The sequence below is a fragment of the Chlamydomonas reinhardtii genome, chromosome 8 (genome assembly GCF_000002595.2).
Source record: "Chlamydomonas reinhardtii strain CC-503 cw92 mt+ chromosome 8, whole genome shotgun sequence".
Lineage (NCBI taxonomy): Eukaryota > Viridiplantae > Chlorophyta > Chlorophyceae > Chlamydomonadales > Chlamydomonadaceae > Chlamydomonas > Chlamydomonas reinhardtii.
In genome coordinates, this window is record NC_057011.1 from 2,591,227 (window position 1) to 2,606,195 (window position 14,969).

The window sequence follows — 14,969 nt, forward strand, 5'->3', positions numbered from 1 at the left end:
TGTGCCTGCCCCTTTCCTTCGCCGTCAAGAAACCAAGTATTGACATTGTACCATCTCCTCACCCCACGACCAAACGCCTTATCCTCACTGTTGCTGCCCACTTGCGCAAAGAGAGTTTGCCACTGGCCATCTAACTTTCCTGCCACGGGGCTCCGGCCCGAGCTGCAGCAAGCATGTTTCTTTACTCGCTCACGCTCAGCCGGGCCTCTGGCATCCAGGTACGCGGCCAGGGGACGCTAGTTGCCGCCATTTCGTTGCATCTGGTTGCCTGTAAGCCTCCACCAGCGCATGCAGCTTGGTGTCTGACTTTTTTGGGCCTAAACACTGCTCATGGCGACCCCGGTGCGGTGCAGACGGCGGTCTATGGGAACTTCAGCGGGCCAAAGGCGCAGGAGGTCGTCGTTTCGCGTGGCAAAGTCCTGGAGCTGCTGCGTCCCAATGAAAATGGCAAAATGCAAACTGTGGTTGCCACTGAGGTCTTCGGACAAATTCGCTCGTTGGCGGCAGTTCGGCTCACTGGTTCCACCACAGACCACCTAGCTATCGGCTCAGACTCGGGGAGGATCGTGTTGATCAAGTTCAACAAGGACAAGAACGTGTGGGTCAAGGTTCACCAGGAGACATTCGGGAGATCGGGTTGCCGGCGCATCGTGCCGGGCCAGTTCCTGGCCGTCGACCCCAAGGGGCGTGCGTGTATGGTGGGGGCAGTGGAGAAGCAGAAGTTCGTGTACGTGCTGAACCGCGACGCGGCGGCCAACCTCACCATCTCCTCGCCACTCGAGGCGCACAAGTCACACCACATCACTTTCAGCATCTGTGGCATGGACTGCGGATTCGACAACCCCATCTTCGCCGCCATTGAGCTGGACTACTCGGAAGCGGACCAGGTGGGTGGAGGGGCGGGGCGGGGGAGGCTGGGTAGAGGGCAGGAAGGAGGGCAGGGCCGTGGCATCGGGTCAACGGATTGGTCAGCTGCTGGGATGGGCACGCGTGGTTTGCCTGAGATTCGCCCCGGGGTTGCCGTGCTCTCCGGGATAGCCCGGGGTATCTGCATGCCACTCGGGGCGGCTGCGCCGCGATGTTGTCACGTGGCGGGTCAGGTGGGGGGTCAGGTCGTGTGTGTCGGCGGGATGACAGTCCGTATCCTCACAGCCCCCCTCCCTCTTCCCGCCCCTCTCCCCCTCCCCCTCACTCGCCGTCTACCGCTTCCTTAACTAATCATGAATGTAATCCCCCTCACCCGCCTCCCCAGGACCCCACCGGCGAGGCTGCCAGCCTGGCCCAGAAGCACCTCACCTTTTACGAAATGGACCTGGGCCTGAACAACGTGGTGCGTCGCGTGGGCGTGGTGTGGGATGTGAGATGCCAGGCGTGGCACGCGTGATCTATGCAGGTGTCATAGTTGGCTGATGGCACGCCGCTGACTTGGCCGACGTCACATCCACGAGCAACGCTGACAAGCCACGTTACAGCAGCAAACCTCACAGCCCCGCACAACCCCCACCCGACCCGGGACTTGTTTGCCGGATTGCAACAAACCGCACCGCAAAAAGTCCCCTGCACCCGACACGCACCGCAGGTGCGCAAGTGGACAGAGCCGGTGGACAACGGCGCCAACCTGCTGATCGCGGTGCCGGGCGGTGCGGACGGGCCGGGCGGCGTGCTGGTGTGCGCGGAGAACTTCATCATCTACAAGAACCAGGTGAGGCGGGACGAGGGGCGGGATGAGGGGCAGGACGAGGGGCGGGTTGGGGGGCGGGTTGGGGGGCGGGTTGGGGGCGGGTTGGGGGCGGGTTGGGGGAGTGCGGGTTGAGGGGATGACGTGGGGGTGAGGGGTTGAACCGGGGGTGAGGGGTTGAGAGGCTTTCTGAGGGATGGTAGGGTGCCGGCATGGGACGTGGAGCACATGCAAAAGTCGGCGTGCCTGAGCATGGCGAGCCGGAGCCGCAGCAGCAGCGGCGGGCAGGGGCAGGGGCTAAGCAGGGGCAGGGGCTCAAGCTAGGAACATCAGCAGCAGCAAGCGCAAACGCTGGCACGGGCGGCGCGATGGCGGGGACGCCAGGACGGGTCCGGTGGCGCTGTGCGCCGAAGGGACGACATGGGCGGCTAAGCTCCGGTACACAGCACGCCGGGCCGTCTGCCGCCGCCGCAGCCGTCTCCTGATGCGCCTTGTGGCGTGGCCGGCTTGCGTCCCCGGCGTCGGCAGAATCGGCCGTGCACCGACACAGGCACTGGCAGCACCAGCAGCAGCAGCACCAGCACCAGCACCAGCAGCGGCAGCAGCGGTAGCTGGCGCGAGCGCCGGGCTGTGTGACCCGCGACCAGCCTGTGCCGGCCCCGTGGTGCCGCGGCGCCTCCGCGGTGGCGGTGGGCGCTGGAGCCAGCAGCACAGCGCAGCACAGCACAGCGCAGCATAGCGTGGGGCTGCTGTCTGGTGTGCTCCTGGTGCTCCTGGTGTGCCAGCGCCCGCGCAACCCAGATCGCACCGGCAGCAGCAGCTGGTTCACATAGGTCGAGGCGGAGCGGCGGGCAGCGCGACGGCGATGCCGGGGCAGTGCGCGGCGGGCAGGCAGGCAGGCGCGTCAGCAGCAGCAGCAGCAGCAGGGAGGCGAGGGGGAGGGGGAGGGGTCACCCGCGCGACTGGCGCCGGACTCGCGGCGGCAGTGGTGTACAGTGGTGCCGTGGGCTTGTGGAGCGCCGGATAAGGCCCCTGTGGCGGTGCTGGCGATGGTGGCGGTGGCCGCGGCGGGGTCGTGGCGGTGGCATGTCCGCCAGCCTGGCTGCTGACCACGGCCGTGCCGCGGCTGGCGCCGGAGGCAGGGCGCCTGCCCGGGCAGCAGTCAGGGCTCCCTCCAGGCTGAACCAGCAGGCAGACGACGCCGTCGGGATGCCGTGGGCGCCAGCAGGCAGACGGCGCCGGGCAGGCAGGGCGCCAAAGCGGCGGCGCCAGGGCGGCGGCGGTGGCTGCAGCGGGCACCACTGCAGGTGGTGCTAGCTGGGGCCTGGCTGGGCCACGCGGCGCAGTGTGTGTGTGGGGGGGGGAGCGGAGGACAGCGGACCCCAAGCCGGCCCCCGTGGCGCCGCCGGCTGCGGTGTGTGTTGCGGTGGCGTCGGCAGCTGACCCGGGCCGCCTGGGCACCGGCGCAGCGGTCGCAAGCCACTTGCGCCGCTGCTGCTGCGGCCGCCGCTGCCCCATTGCCGCAAGTGTGGGGTGTAGCAGCAACAGCCCGGGCCTCAACGTCGGCACCTGCGCATGCACAATTTCCCAGATCGCGGGACAGGGGCAGCGCTGGATCACAGACCCACATGCACCCTCCGTTCTTCCCCCTCTCTCCAACCAAACACATGAACACGCACGCACGCGCTCTTACTCGCACGCATACACCCACGCACGCATCCATCCGCCTACCCCCACCCACTGCAGGACCACGAGGAGGTGCGCGCCGTCATCCCGCGGCGCTCCGACCTGCCCGGCGACCGCGGCGTGCTGATCGTGAGCTACGCCACCCACAAGAAGAAGGCGTACAGCTTCTTCCTGGTGCAGGTGGGCTTGGGGAGCGCGGGCAGAGGGGGGAGGAGGAGGAGGAGGGTCCCAGATGGAGCATGCTGCGTGTGTGAAGCAGGAGCAGTGGGTAGATGGATGGGAAGGTGCTTTGGTCTGGTGGAGAATTGGAAAATCTGGTAGGCAATGCAAGGAAGCAGGACTTCCATCCTCCTCAGCATGATCATCTCGCTCCCCATTATACACCGCGCAGTCCGAGTACGGCGACATCTACAAGGTGACGCTCAGCTATGAGGGCGAGGCGGTGACGGAGGTCAAGGTCAAGTACTTTGACACCATCCCCGTCACCGCCTCCATTGCCGTGCTCAAGACCGGCTTCCTGTTCGCCGCGTCCGAGTACGGCAACCACGCGCTGTACCAGTTCGTGGTGCGTGCCGGGCCGCGTGTGCCCTGCGCCGGTTGGGGTTGGGGGGGTTGGGCGACTGGGGGCTTAGGGTCGGGGTTGGTTGGACTTTGACTTGCGGGGTTGGGGTTGAGGGTTGGGGTTTGGGTGTTGGGGCCGGGCGGCCGGTGGGATGGGCTGGCGGGTGCAGGGAATATGCGCTTAACGCGCGGCAACCTTTCATATTTCAGCAATCTTGCGCGACTTATGTTACGCTGAGCCACACCTCTTGCGCGACTCATGCTGAGCCACACCTTGCCAAATCGTCTACACGCAGGGCACGGGCGAGGACGACGACGACGTGGAGAGCAGCAGCGCGCAGCTGGTGGCCACGGAAGAGGGCTTCCAGCCCGTGTTCTTCGAGCCGCGGCCGCTCAAGAACCTGCTGCTGATTGACGAGATGGCCAGCCTCATGCCCATCACCGACATGAAGGTGCGGGGGCAGCGGGGCGGCGGGGGGAGGCAGGCGTTCATGGGGAACGAGTGATGGATTGACAAGTATGCAAGGGGGTGTTCGACGGCCGGCGGGCGGGGCTGCAATGCATGATTACAAACCCCAGCGAACCCTTCCTCACCTCCCCCCACCTCCCCAGGTGGCCAACCTGCTGGGCGAGGAGATCCCCCAGATCTACGCCCTGTGCGGCCGCGGCCCGCGCGCCTCCCTCTCCGTGCTGCGCCCCGGTCTCGCAGTCACCGAGCTGGCCGTGTCGCCGCTGCCCGGCGCCCCCACCGCCGTGTGGACCGTCCGGCGCGCCGCCAGCGACGAGTACGACGCCTACATCGTGGTCAGCTTCGCGAACGCCACGCTGGTGTTCAGCATCGGCGAGGAGGTGAAGGAGACCAATGAGAGCGGCTTCCTGGGCACGGTGCCGACGCTGCACACGCAGCTGCTGGCGGACAACTCCATGCTGCAGGTGCGGGGCTGGGGGGGAGGGGAGGGGGGAGATGGGGGGAAGGGGGAGGGGGAAGGGGCGTGGCGTGTGTGTTTTGGGGGGGGGGGGCGGGCACGGCTTGCAGGTTCCAGGTTGCACGGGGCGGAGGGGTGAAGCACGCGGGGCAGGCCAGCTGGGCATATGGCGGATATGGCCACGGAGAGCAGGACGATGATGCGTTAGTTCTACACACGAGATTTCTGTCCGAGCGCTTGCGCTCTGCGGACAACGTAACCTAATTGAGTCCTCCGCCGACCACACAAGGAGGGGCGTTGGCTGCATATCACGTACTGCGCAACTGCTGCACTCAGGGGAAGGTTTTCTTTGTAGGAGGGGCCGGGGACCAGTTTGGGCGGGCATACACGGACGATGATGCTTTTAGTTCTACACACGAGATTTCTGTCCGAGCCTTCGGGCCCTGCGGACACCGAAACCTAATTGAGTCCGACGGTACCATCAAATGCACCAAGCTGCTACAACTTAGCATACAGTGCATGGGGGCGGAGACGGTGATGCTTTTAGTTCTACACACGAGATTTCTGTCCGAGCGCTTGCGCACTGCGGACAACAAACCCTTCTGAGTCTCCTGCCCACTGCTCAAGCCGCTTCCCTTCCCGGGCACCACATTGCCTCGCACCACAGATCGCGACCACTCCATGCTTGTCCACATCCAATCCCTCCACCACCACAGCCTCCATCCACCACCCACCATTCAATAAACCCGCTTCCTCTCCTCCTCCTCCTCCCCCTCCTCCCCCTCCCTCCTCCTCCTCCTGCCTCCTCCTCCTCCTCCTGCCTCCTCCTACCGCAGGTGTACCCGGGCGGGCTGCGCCACATCCGGCCCGACCGCCGCATCAACGAGTGGAAGGTGCCGGGGCGGCGCGTCATCAAGGCCGCCGCCTCAAACGACAAGCAGGTGGCCATCGCGCTGCAGGGCGGCGAGGTGACGCTGTTCGAGCTGGAGCTGGGGACAGGTGGGCGGTTAGGGGGCGGGGGGGGGCCGGTTGGGCGGGGATTTGCGGGCGGTTGGGCGGGGGATTGGAGCGGGGGCCGCATGGGGGCGGGGGCGGTTGGGCGGGGGCCGGCAGCGTGGGCGGAGCGGGGGGCACTAGGGCGCGTGGCGTGTGCCATACCTGCAGGAATGCTGCGCTGATGCCTGATATTTCCCCTCTTTCTTCCTCACCTCTTATCTCTCTCCATACAACCACCCAACCAACCGCCCCCTCCCTTTCTCACCTCAGGCCTGCTGGTGGAGGCTGAGAAGCGCGACCTGGCCGAGGACGTGTCGTGTCTGGAGCTGCCGCCCGTGCCGGAGGGGCTGCAGCGCGCGGCGTTCCTGGCGGTGAGGAGGGAGGCAGGGAGGAGGGAGGGAAGGGAGGAGGGAGGAATTGGGAGGGAAGGGAGGAGGGAGGAGGGGGGTTGTAGAAGGGAGAGGAAAGGGGAGGAGCTGGCGGACGTCAGGCGTGTCATGAGCGGCGGGGCATGTGTTTGGCGATGTGGGGATGACGGAGGCTGTGGGCGTGCAGTTGCGTCGCCAATGGCTGTACTGCCATTTGTCCTTTTGTACTGCATGACACAGCTTCCACACGTGCGCGTGTGTGTGCCTGCAGGTGGGCACGTACGACCAGACGGTGCGCATCCTGTCCACAGACCCGGGGGCGGGGCTCAAGAACCTGGCGGTGCAGGTGAGGGGGGAGGCCGTGTGGGCAGGAAGGAAAGGATTGGGGATGGGGTTGGTTTGGAGCTGGGGTTGCGGTCAACCACAGCGGCAGCAGCGGCAGCAACGGCAGCCTGAACCCCTCCTAAACCCCTCCACCCCACCACCTGGCTACGCCTTCACTTCTTAGCTAATCATGAATGTAACCACCTCCTCCCCCGCTTTTCCATACATCCTTGCAATCCCTTCACGCAGGCTCTCAACTCCGTGCCGGAGTCGCTGCTGATGCTGTACAACGTGGGCCCGGGCGCGGAGCGGGCCAGCGAGGGCGGGCTGTTCGTGCACGTGGGGCTGCAGAACGGGGTGCTCATCCGGGCAGAGGTGAGAGGGGCGCTGGACAGGGGTAGGGGGGGAGGGGGCAAGGGGGGAGGGAAGGGAAGGGAGGGGAGGGACAGGGGAGGGGAGCGGGGACGGACTCCGCGTCTCACTGCTCCACACCTCCTGTCTATGACCCTGCCCCATCGTACCCTCAACCCCCACCCTAAACCCCCACCTGTTGCCACGACCTGTCAACACCATCTCGTCTTGATCAATCATGAATGTAACCCCCGCTCCCCCCGGCTGCAGGTGGACCGGGTGTCGGGCCAGCTGTCCGACAGCCGCACGCGCTTCCTGGGCACGCGCGCGCCCAAGCTGTTCGCCGCCACCATCCGCGGCGTGCGCTGCATGCTGGCGCTGTCGTCGCGGCCCTGGCTGGGCTACAGCGACCAGGTAGGGGGGCAGGGGGGGAGGGAGGGAGGGCGGAAGGAGGGATGGGGGAGGGGAAGGGGGAGGGGAGTGGGAGGAAGCGGGCGGGAGGGGGGATCAGTGTTCCAACCCCAACCCAGCCAGCATCTAGGACGGGGGGCATGAGTGGGGTTTTGCGTAGGGGTGTCTTGGCGTGTGAATCCGGAAATGGAGCGGCGTGGATAGGGCGTAGCGTGGGGTGAGCACAGTGCAAGTTTATGCTGGGTTGTGTGCTGGCCGTAACTTGCCGAACCACATCCCCCATGCACCTCCACACAGGGACGGTTCAACCTGTCGCCGCTGTCTTACGACGCACTGGACTACGCCTCGGGTGGGTGGCAGTCGGCGGATGGTAGCGGGTGGGCCCCCTAGGTGTGACGTCATGTGTTTGAGGGGGGCGGGGGAGAAAGCTGGCGGGGAAAGGAGGGCGGGCACAGGAGGCGGGCGTGCGAGGCGGGGGCGGCTCCCATGCGCCCATGCCCAACTTGTAGCTGGAGCCAGGGAGGGAGCCGCGGTCACACGGACAAGGGGTTTGAGCGGCATGTGGAGGCTTGGCGGGTTGTTTACGGAGGGGTACGAGGGGCATGTGGCCACTTGTGTTTGCCCACTGCCGCCGCACCGCACAACGACCGCTGACGCCGCCACGCACACATACACACAGGCTTCGCCAGCGACCAGTGCCCCGAGGGCTTTGTGGCGGTGGTGAAGAGCACACTGCGCATCCTGGCGGTGGAGAACGTGGGCGACGCATTCAACACGCAGGTAGGCGGGGGGCAAGGATATGTGTTTGTGTATGGAAACAGCAAGCGAGGGACCGGGCGTGACTCTTGCGTCCCCCAAGACATATATGGTCTTTTCATGTCTCCCGACTCCCGCTATCACTCGACCCTATCGCTTGTCAGCCCTAGTCATCAGTGACTTCGAGTGTAATTATTCCTCTCCCTATCGCTCGACCCTATGACCCGCGCTATCAATTTCACACACGCTGTGCCCCTCACCCTCGCCCTCCTCCCCCATTGCAACCCCGCCCACCCCCCCCAGGCCTGCCGCCTGCGCTACACGCCCCGCAAGCTGCTGATCCAGCCCGAGGCGCGGCTGCTCATCATCGCCGAGGCCGACCACGCCGCCGTGCCGCTGGCGGAGCGCGAGGACCTGCAGGTGGCGCGGGCGCGGGGGCGCGGGGTTGCTGGAGTGGGGGTGCAGGAGTGGGGGTGCAGGAGTGGGGGTGCAGGAGTGGGGGTGCAGGAGTAGGGGTGCAGGAGTGGGGTTGCAGGAGTGGGGGTGCAGGAGTGGGGGTGCAGGAGTGGGGGTGCAGGAGTAGGGGTGCAGGAGTGGGGGTGCAGGAGGGGGCGTCATGGACTTGCATGGGGACATTAGGCTGCCTGGGTTGCACGTGCACGGCGGCCTGCCTGGCCTCCCTCTCCTTACCTTGCTCCCTCACCCTCACCCTCACCCTCATCACCCCACGTCACACCACCTCACACCACCTCACACCTCTCCCCTCACACCACCTCACACCTCACACCTCTCCCCTCACACCACCTCACACCTCTCCCCTCACACCACCTCACACCTCTCCCCTCACACCACCTCACACCTCTCCCCTCTCCTCACCCCACAGGCTCGGCTGGCTGCCCTGGCTGAGGAGCAGGGCGGCGCGCCGGTGCAGGGCGTGGAGTTCAACGACGAGCTGGCGGCGCTGGAGGAGCAGTTCGGGCCGCCCAAGGGCGCGGCGGGGCAGTGGGCGGGCTGCCTGCGCATTGTGGAGCCGTCCAGCCTCAGCACCGTGTTCGTGACCGAGGTGGGGGGAGGAGGGGAAGGGAGGGAGGAGCGGGGGGGAGGGGAGCGGAGGGAAGGGGAGGGAAGGGGAGGGAAGGGGAGGGGAGGGGAGGGGAGGGGAGGGGAGGGGAGGGGAGCGGGAGGGGAGGGGAGGGGAGGGGAGGGAGGGGAGGGGAGGGTTGTAGATACCAGCCCAAACTCAACCAAAGAAAGCCGAGCCAGCGGAGTGCAGGCAGAGGCCACAGTTGCGAGTGTTCCAGTATGGACAGCAGGGAGGGCAGCGGGGCGGCAGCCCCCGGTGGGTGGCTGCACGCAAGTCGGCAGCGTTGGCAGCCTTCCTGCCCATGTGTACCTGCTGTTCCACTCCTCTCCCCTAACTGCGCAACACCACCTCCCCGCGACGACTTCGCTTCTTTCTTATTAATCATGATTATAACCCCCTCTTCCCCTTTGTCTACCACTTCCTCAAGTAATCATGCATGTAACCCACCCCCTTCCACCCCAGATGGACAACAACGAGGCGCTGGTGTCCATGTGTCTGGCGGAGCTGCGCATGCCCGGCGGCATGGGCGCCGGGCCCACGGGCATGGAGACGGTGCTGCTAGTGGGCACCGCCCGGGGGCTGCGCTACATGCCCACGGACTGCGAGGGTGAGGAGGAGGGGGAGGGGGAGGGAGGGAGGCCACCGTAATGTAGGGTAAGGTGTGCTTGGGAGAGCGCCCATGTCCCCATGTTTTCCTTGTCACCTCTCAACCTCTTCCTCAGCCGCTGCCTCCCCCTTTCGCTGTACCCGGGCCTCCACTTCTTCACTTAGTTGACTTTTTGTCATCGTCCCCCTCACTCGCGCAACGCCTGATGCTTCACTTGCTGTCCCCGGATTCCCCTACTTGTATCCTGTTTCCCATGCCGTAACCTTGCAACCCTCACCCCTCGCTCGCGCTGCCTCAGCCGCCTACATCCGCGTGTACCGGCTGGGCGACGGCGGCCGGCGGCTGGACCTGCTGCACAAGACGCAGGTGGGCAGACGGGGGGCCGGTGGGCGGGGGTGGTGGATAAGGCCAGATGCCGGGCGTTAGCGGGCATAGCAAGACGTATACACCACCACCGCCGAACACAAACCCACTCACGCGCATACTCGCTCACACGTCCGTGGCCACATACTCAGACACAAACACACACACGCACACACACACACACCGCAGCAGGTATGCGAGGTAACTTCAGGTAACATCCGTAAACCGTCGCTTTGCTGCATCGCATACACTGTCTTTGCGCAACGTTTTCCTTGTGCTCTTTAACACACACACACACTCTCTCTCTCTCTCTCTCTCTCTTGGGCGGGCTTCGTTTTGTTGTTTTCTTAACGCACAGTCCCCCTGCCTCCCTGTTTCTCCGACCTCAGGTGGACGGCGGCGTGCCTGGCGCGCTGGCTGGCTTCAAGGGGCGGCTGCTGGCGGGCGTGGGGCCCACCCTGCGACTGTACGACATGGGCAAGAAGAAGATGCTGCGCAAGTGCGAGTACAACAGGTGAGGAGAAGAGGAGGAGAGTGAGCGGGAGCGGACTCCTCAGTCTCCCTCGCATACTCGCCCGCATGTCCCCACCTCGCCGCTCGCTCATGCACATCACTCAAGCATCGCCCCACACTGCTTCCCCCTCGCGCACAGGCTGCCGCACCAGATCATGAACATCACGGTGCAGGGGCCGCGCATCCACGTGGGCGACGCGCAGGTGGGTTGGGGGCGTGTGTGTGTGTGTGTGTGTGTGTGTTTGTGTGTCGGGGCGGGGCGGGGGGGGGGGTAGCCATCCATGGGATGGTGTGTATCAAATATGAAGTGAAGTGCCGACGTCCAGAGGTACAGCGGGCACACGCGACGCATTCCATACCGTTGTTTCGCCAGCGGCAGGCTGCTGGTTCCCCCGTGTTTCCGTGGCGGCTAACGCTAAAATACTAAGTTCCTATTGAAAGCAAGTAGTCTGGAGTAGTAGTGGTGATAAGTAAGGCTCGTTGGTAAAGAAGCTGAGTGGGGGGGGCTAATCGCAATGAAAAGCCCGTCGCGCGACTCAAGAAGCCTTCCACGGCTTCGCAAAGTTATCCTGTTCACGATGTAAACAATAACATTACCCTTGCAGACCAACATTTTCTTGCATGTGTTTTTTTATCGCCCTTACTTCCGCTCGTCACAGGAGTCGGTGCACATGATGCGCTACAAGAAGGCCGACAACGCCTTTTACATCTTTGCCGACGACGTGGCGCCGCGCTACCTGTCGGCGCTGCTGCCGCTGGACTACGACACCATTGCCACCGGCGACAAGTTCGGCAACCTGGTCATCCTGCGGCTGCCGCAGGAGGCCTCGCAGCAGGTGGGGGAGGTGGCGGGGGGTGGCTGGGGCTGGTCGTGTGTGTATGTGTCGGTGATGGGCGGAGAGCTGTTTTTGGTGTCGGCGAGTGATGGCAGCGTTGTGATGGTCCCCTGTATGCTTGCTTTGTTGATTGCTTGCCGGCTTCTGGTGCTGCTGATGCGCCCCATGGTCTCGTTTACCGCCAACCCAACGTTTTCATTTGCTTATCACCACCACCACCGCCGCCAACGCCACCACATTGCGCCGCCACCTCCGCCTCCTATTGCACAGGTTGAGGACGACCCCACGGGCGGCAAGATGGCGGCGGCTAGCGGCAAACTCAACGGCGCGCCGCACAAGCTGGAGGAGGTGAGGGGGAGGAGGAGCAGGCGGGGGAGGGAGGGAGGGGGAAGGGGGGGTTGTAAATACCAGCCCGAGTTCAACCAAAGCAAGCCAAACTAGCGGAGCACAGGCAGAGGGGGTGGGCGGGGTGATGCGGCCTAGCGCAAGACCATGTGTGACACACGACAGCGCACTGTCTCACAAACTCCACACAGTAAGCACTCCTGCTCTGCACACGCCCCACCTGCAACCCTCCCCCACACACAGCTGGTCAAGTTCCACGTGGGCGACACCATCACGGCGCTGCAGCGGGCGGAGATGCAGGCGGGAGGCCAGGAGGTGGGTGGGTGGTTGTGTTTGGTGTTGGGGGGAAGGGTTCGCGCAGAGGAGGGGGCTGGACTGGAGCCTGCAGATTGCGGCGGCCTCATGGGACCTCAGGGGTGCAGGCTTGCGGGGCGGGCGGGTCCTGCGGACGTAACCGCCGCTCTGCCGGCGGCTCTGTCCCCTTGCACGACCCACTATCAGAGTGGTGCACACATCCGTGCCTGGTGCATGGTGCGCCTCTTCACCCCATCCCACTGCTTTCCCGTCTAACCCCTACTCCCGTTGCTCCTCCTGCTGCTTTCCATCCCCCTGTCGCCCAGGTGCTGGTGTACTCTACGGTGATGGGCGCCATTGGTGTGGTGTACCCCTTCACCAGCCGCGAGGACGTGGACTTCTTCTCCCACCTGGAAATGCACCTGCGCCAGGAGAACCCGCCGCTGGCGGGGCGCGACCACCTGGCCTACAGGTGGGATTGGGGGCTGCGTGGCGTGTGTGTTTTGTGGGGTAGGGAGGAGGCGGGAGACGTCACTGACAGGGCGTGACCACCTGGCCTACAGGTGCGGGAGAAGGAGCAGTGCGAAGTTTGGCGTGTGTTCGTGCGCGTGTCTGTGTGGCGCTTTGGCGACATGTGCACCCAATCCATACGCCTCCCCGTATTATTGCTTGCAACTAACGCCTCTGCCTGTACTGCGCTAGTTTATACGGTTTGGTCTACCGTAGTATGAGCTGGTATTTACCACCCCTCCCCCACGCCCCCCTCCGCAGGTCCGCCTACTTCCCGGTGCGCAACTGTGTAGACGGCGACCTGTGCAGCCAGTACGCCTCGGTGAGTGGGGGCGGGTGGGCGAGCGGGTCCGTGTGTGGGCGGGGGTGAGGGGGTGGGCGTGTGTAGGTGGGTGAAACTGTGTTAGGAAAGGGATAACAGAACGTGTGCGCACCGCATGCCGGGGAGGGAAGGGCGTCAGAGGTCGAACGGAAGGAGGATTGCGGTATGGAAGGAATGGTTGGCGCAAACGGCGGGAATGGCCATGAGGGTGAGAAGAACAAGAGGGCTGCCCAATTCACACAGCTGCGCGTAAAGGCATGTGAGTCGTAGACGCAACAGAACCGTTATGGACGATGATGCTTTTAGTTCTACACACGAGATTTCTGTCCGAGCGCTTGCGCTCTGCGGACAATAACCTAATTGAGTCCTCTGAGCCGACCGCACAACGAGGGGCGTTTGCTGCATATCACGCACTGCACAACTACTGCACTCAGGGGAGGGTGTGCGCTAATCATGAGGGGCCGGGGACCAGCTTGGGTGGGCATACACGGACGATGATGCTTTTAGTTCTACACACGAGATTTCTGTCCGAGCCTTCGGGCCCTGCGGACACCGAAACCTAATTGAGTCCTGTGTTCGCTTGGCGTGGGATGTCGTCCGTCCGCTGTTTGAGCACACGCATACACTGTTTAATGCTTAGACACTTTCAGCACCGTGCACACTGCACCAACCACACATAACACGGACGGTGATGCTTTAGTTCTACACACGAGATTTCTGTCCGAACCTTCGGGCCCTGCGGACAACGTAACCTAATTGAGTCCAACGGTGCCATCAAGTGCACCAAGCTGCTACAACTGAGCATACATTGCATGGAAAGGAGACGGTGATGCTTTTAGTTCTACACACGAGATTTCTGTCCGAGCCTTCAGGCCGTGCGGACAACAAATCCTTTTGAGTCTCCCGACTCCGTTCATCCTCCCCACCATTCACGGGCGGCTTCCATGCCGCCCGGCCTCGCCTCCACAATCAACCACGGCTCCTCCAGCTTTACCAACATCCACACCTCGTGCTCACGAAGCATAGATTGCCACCATCGCACCACTCGCTTTCAAACGCCTTTCCTAACTCGGCACGCCTTTTCCCGATCTCGTTCTTGCATTCCCACCTCTTTATCTTGCAGATCCCCATGAAGAAGCAGCAGATGATTGCGGAGGCCATGGACCGCACCACAGGCGAGATGCTGAAGAAGCTGGAGGACATCCGCAACAAGATCTTGTAGAGGCTTGCAACTGGTTTACGGTATAGAACTAGTGCGAGGATCTTGGGGTGGCGCTTTTTGCGGATGTGGCGGGACATGAGCATGGTGTGTTGTGAAGGCCAGCAGCGTCCTGGACGCAGCGCAGGTGCTGCTGCGGCTCTGGGGCGCCGGCTGCCGGGGTGGGGGTGGCGGCGGTTGCAACGTGGCGGCGTGGCCAAATGCCGTACGGCATACAACCAAAACAAGCCAACGAATGAGAAATGCAAGCTGACAAATGTGCATAAAGCTGACAATGGCACGTTTTAGACCACATACAGGCTAGAGCATTTGCCTGTGTTTTATTCGGACTGTACCTTTTGAGCGAACTGTTCCACAGCTGACCACGACTGACTGTGGTGACGTAATGTGTTGGGTGTGTGCGCGTGTGTGCCAACGGGTGGGCGCCTGCGATCCTGAGTGGCAGCGACATCACAGGTGGGCGAGATTTAGTTGACTGTATCAGGGTTGCGAGGACAGCGGATTCGCTGCTGAGGGATGATGCGCATGGAAAGATTGCTTTGGTGGTGACAAGAGGGACCTGCTGACGCAGTTACTGAACCGCGAAAAAGGGCAAGTTTGGGCGGTGGTGGTTGAAGGTTTCTAGCCCGCGGCTGTGAGGCTGGGTTGGCGGCGTGGCGCGGGCGTGAGTGCTGGGCAGTCAGCGGGCTGCCGTGTCCTTGTGCAGGAGCGGCGGGGGCGGGGCAGGTTGCCAGGGGCGGGGCCTTGCGCCAGCGTTGGCATATGGCCGGGGCATGGCCCCATGGCCGCCCTCTGTGTAGAATGCGTGTTGCCGTTGCA

General features: G+C 63.9%; 1 protein-coding gene across 1 annotated transcript; it reads left to right on the top strand.

The window, feature by feature from the left end:
• The first annotated feature begins 39 nt into the window (after nucleotides 1-39).
• Nucleotides 40-14,964, top strand: CHLRE_08g372800v5 (uncharacterized protein). Its single transcript, XM_043065063.1, has 27 exons — nucleotides 40-218; nucleotides 354-887; nucleotides 1,253-1,330; nucleotides 1,580-1,702; nucleotides 3,425-3,544; nucleotides 3,756-3,929; nucleotides 4,222-4,377; nucleotides 4,538-4,858; nucleotides 5,688-5,850; nucleotides 6,118-6,218; nucleotides 6,487-6,561; nucleotides 6,789-6,914; nucleotides 7,161-7,304; nucleotides 7,599-7,650; nucleotides 7,981-8,081; nucleotides 8,361-8,477; nucleotides 8,941-9,120; nucleotides 9,604-9,748; nucleotides 10,047-10,114; nucleotides 10,501-10,625; nucleotides 10,764-10,827; nucleotides 11,284-11,460; nucleotides 11,731-11,808; nucleotides 12,049-12,120; nucleotides 12,426-12,571; nucleotides 12,871-12,931; nucleotides 14,055-14,964. The coding sequence occupies exons 1-27, from the start codon at nucleotides 174-176 to the stop codon at nucleotides 14,151-14,153; spliced, it is 3,645 nt and encodes a 1,214-aa protein (XP_042922064.1). The 5' UTR covers nucleotides 40-173; the 3' UTR covers nucleotides 14,154-14,964.
• Nucleotides 14,965-14,969: the final 5 nt, after the last annotated feature.

Coding starts and splice junctions, on each gene's coding strand:
- CHLRE_08g372800v5 (XM_043065063.1), top strand. CDS start 174: ATGTTTCTTTACTCGCTCACGCTCAGCCGGGCCTCTGGCATCCAG. Junction 3,930..4,221: donor ACGCGCTGTACCAGTTCGTG/GTGCGTGCCGGG, acceptor GTCTACACGCAG/GGCACGGGCGAGGACGACGA. Junction 12,121..12,425: donor TGCAGGCGGGAGGCCAGGAG/GTGGGTGGGTGG, acceptor CCTGTCGCCCAG/GTGCTGGTGTACTCTACGGT.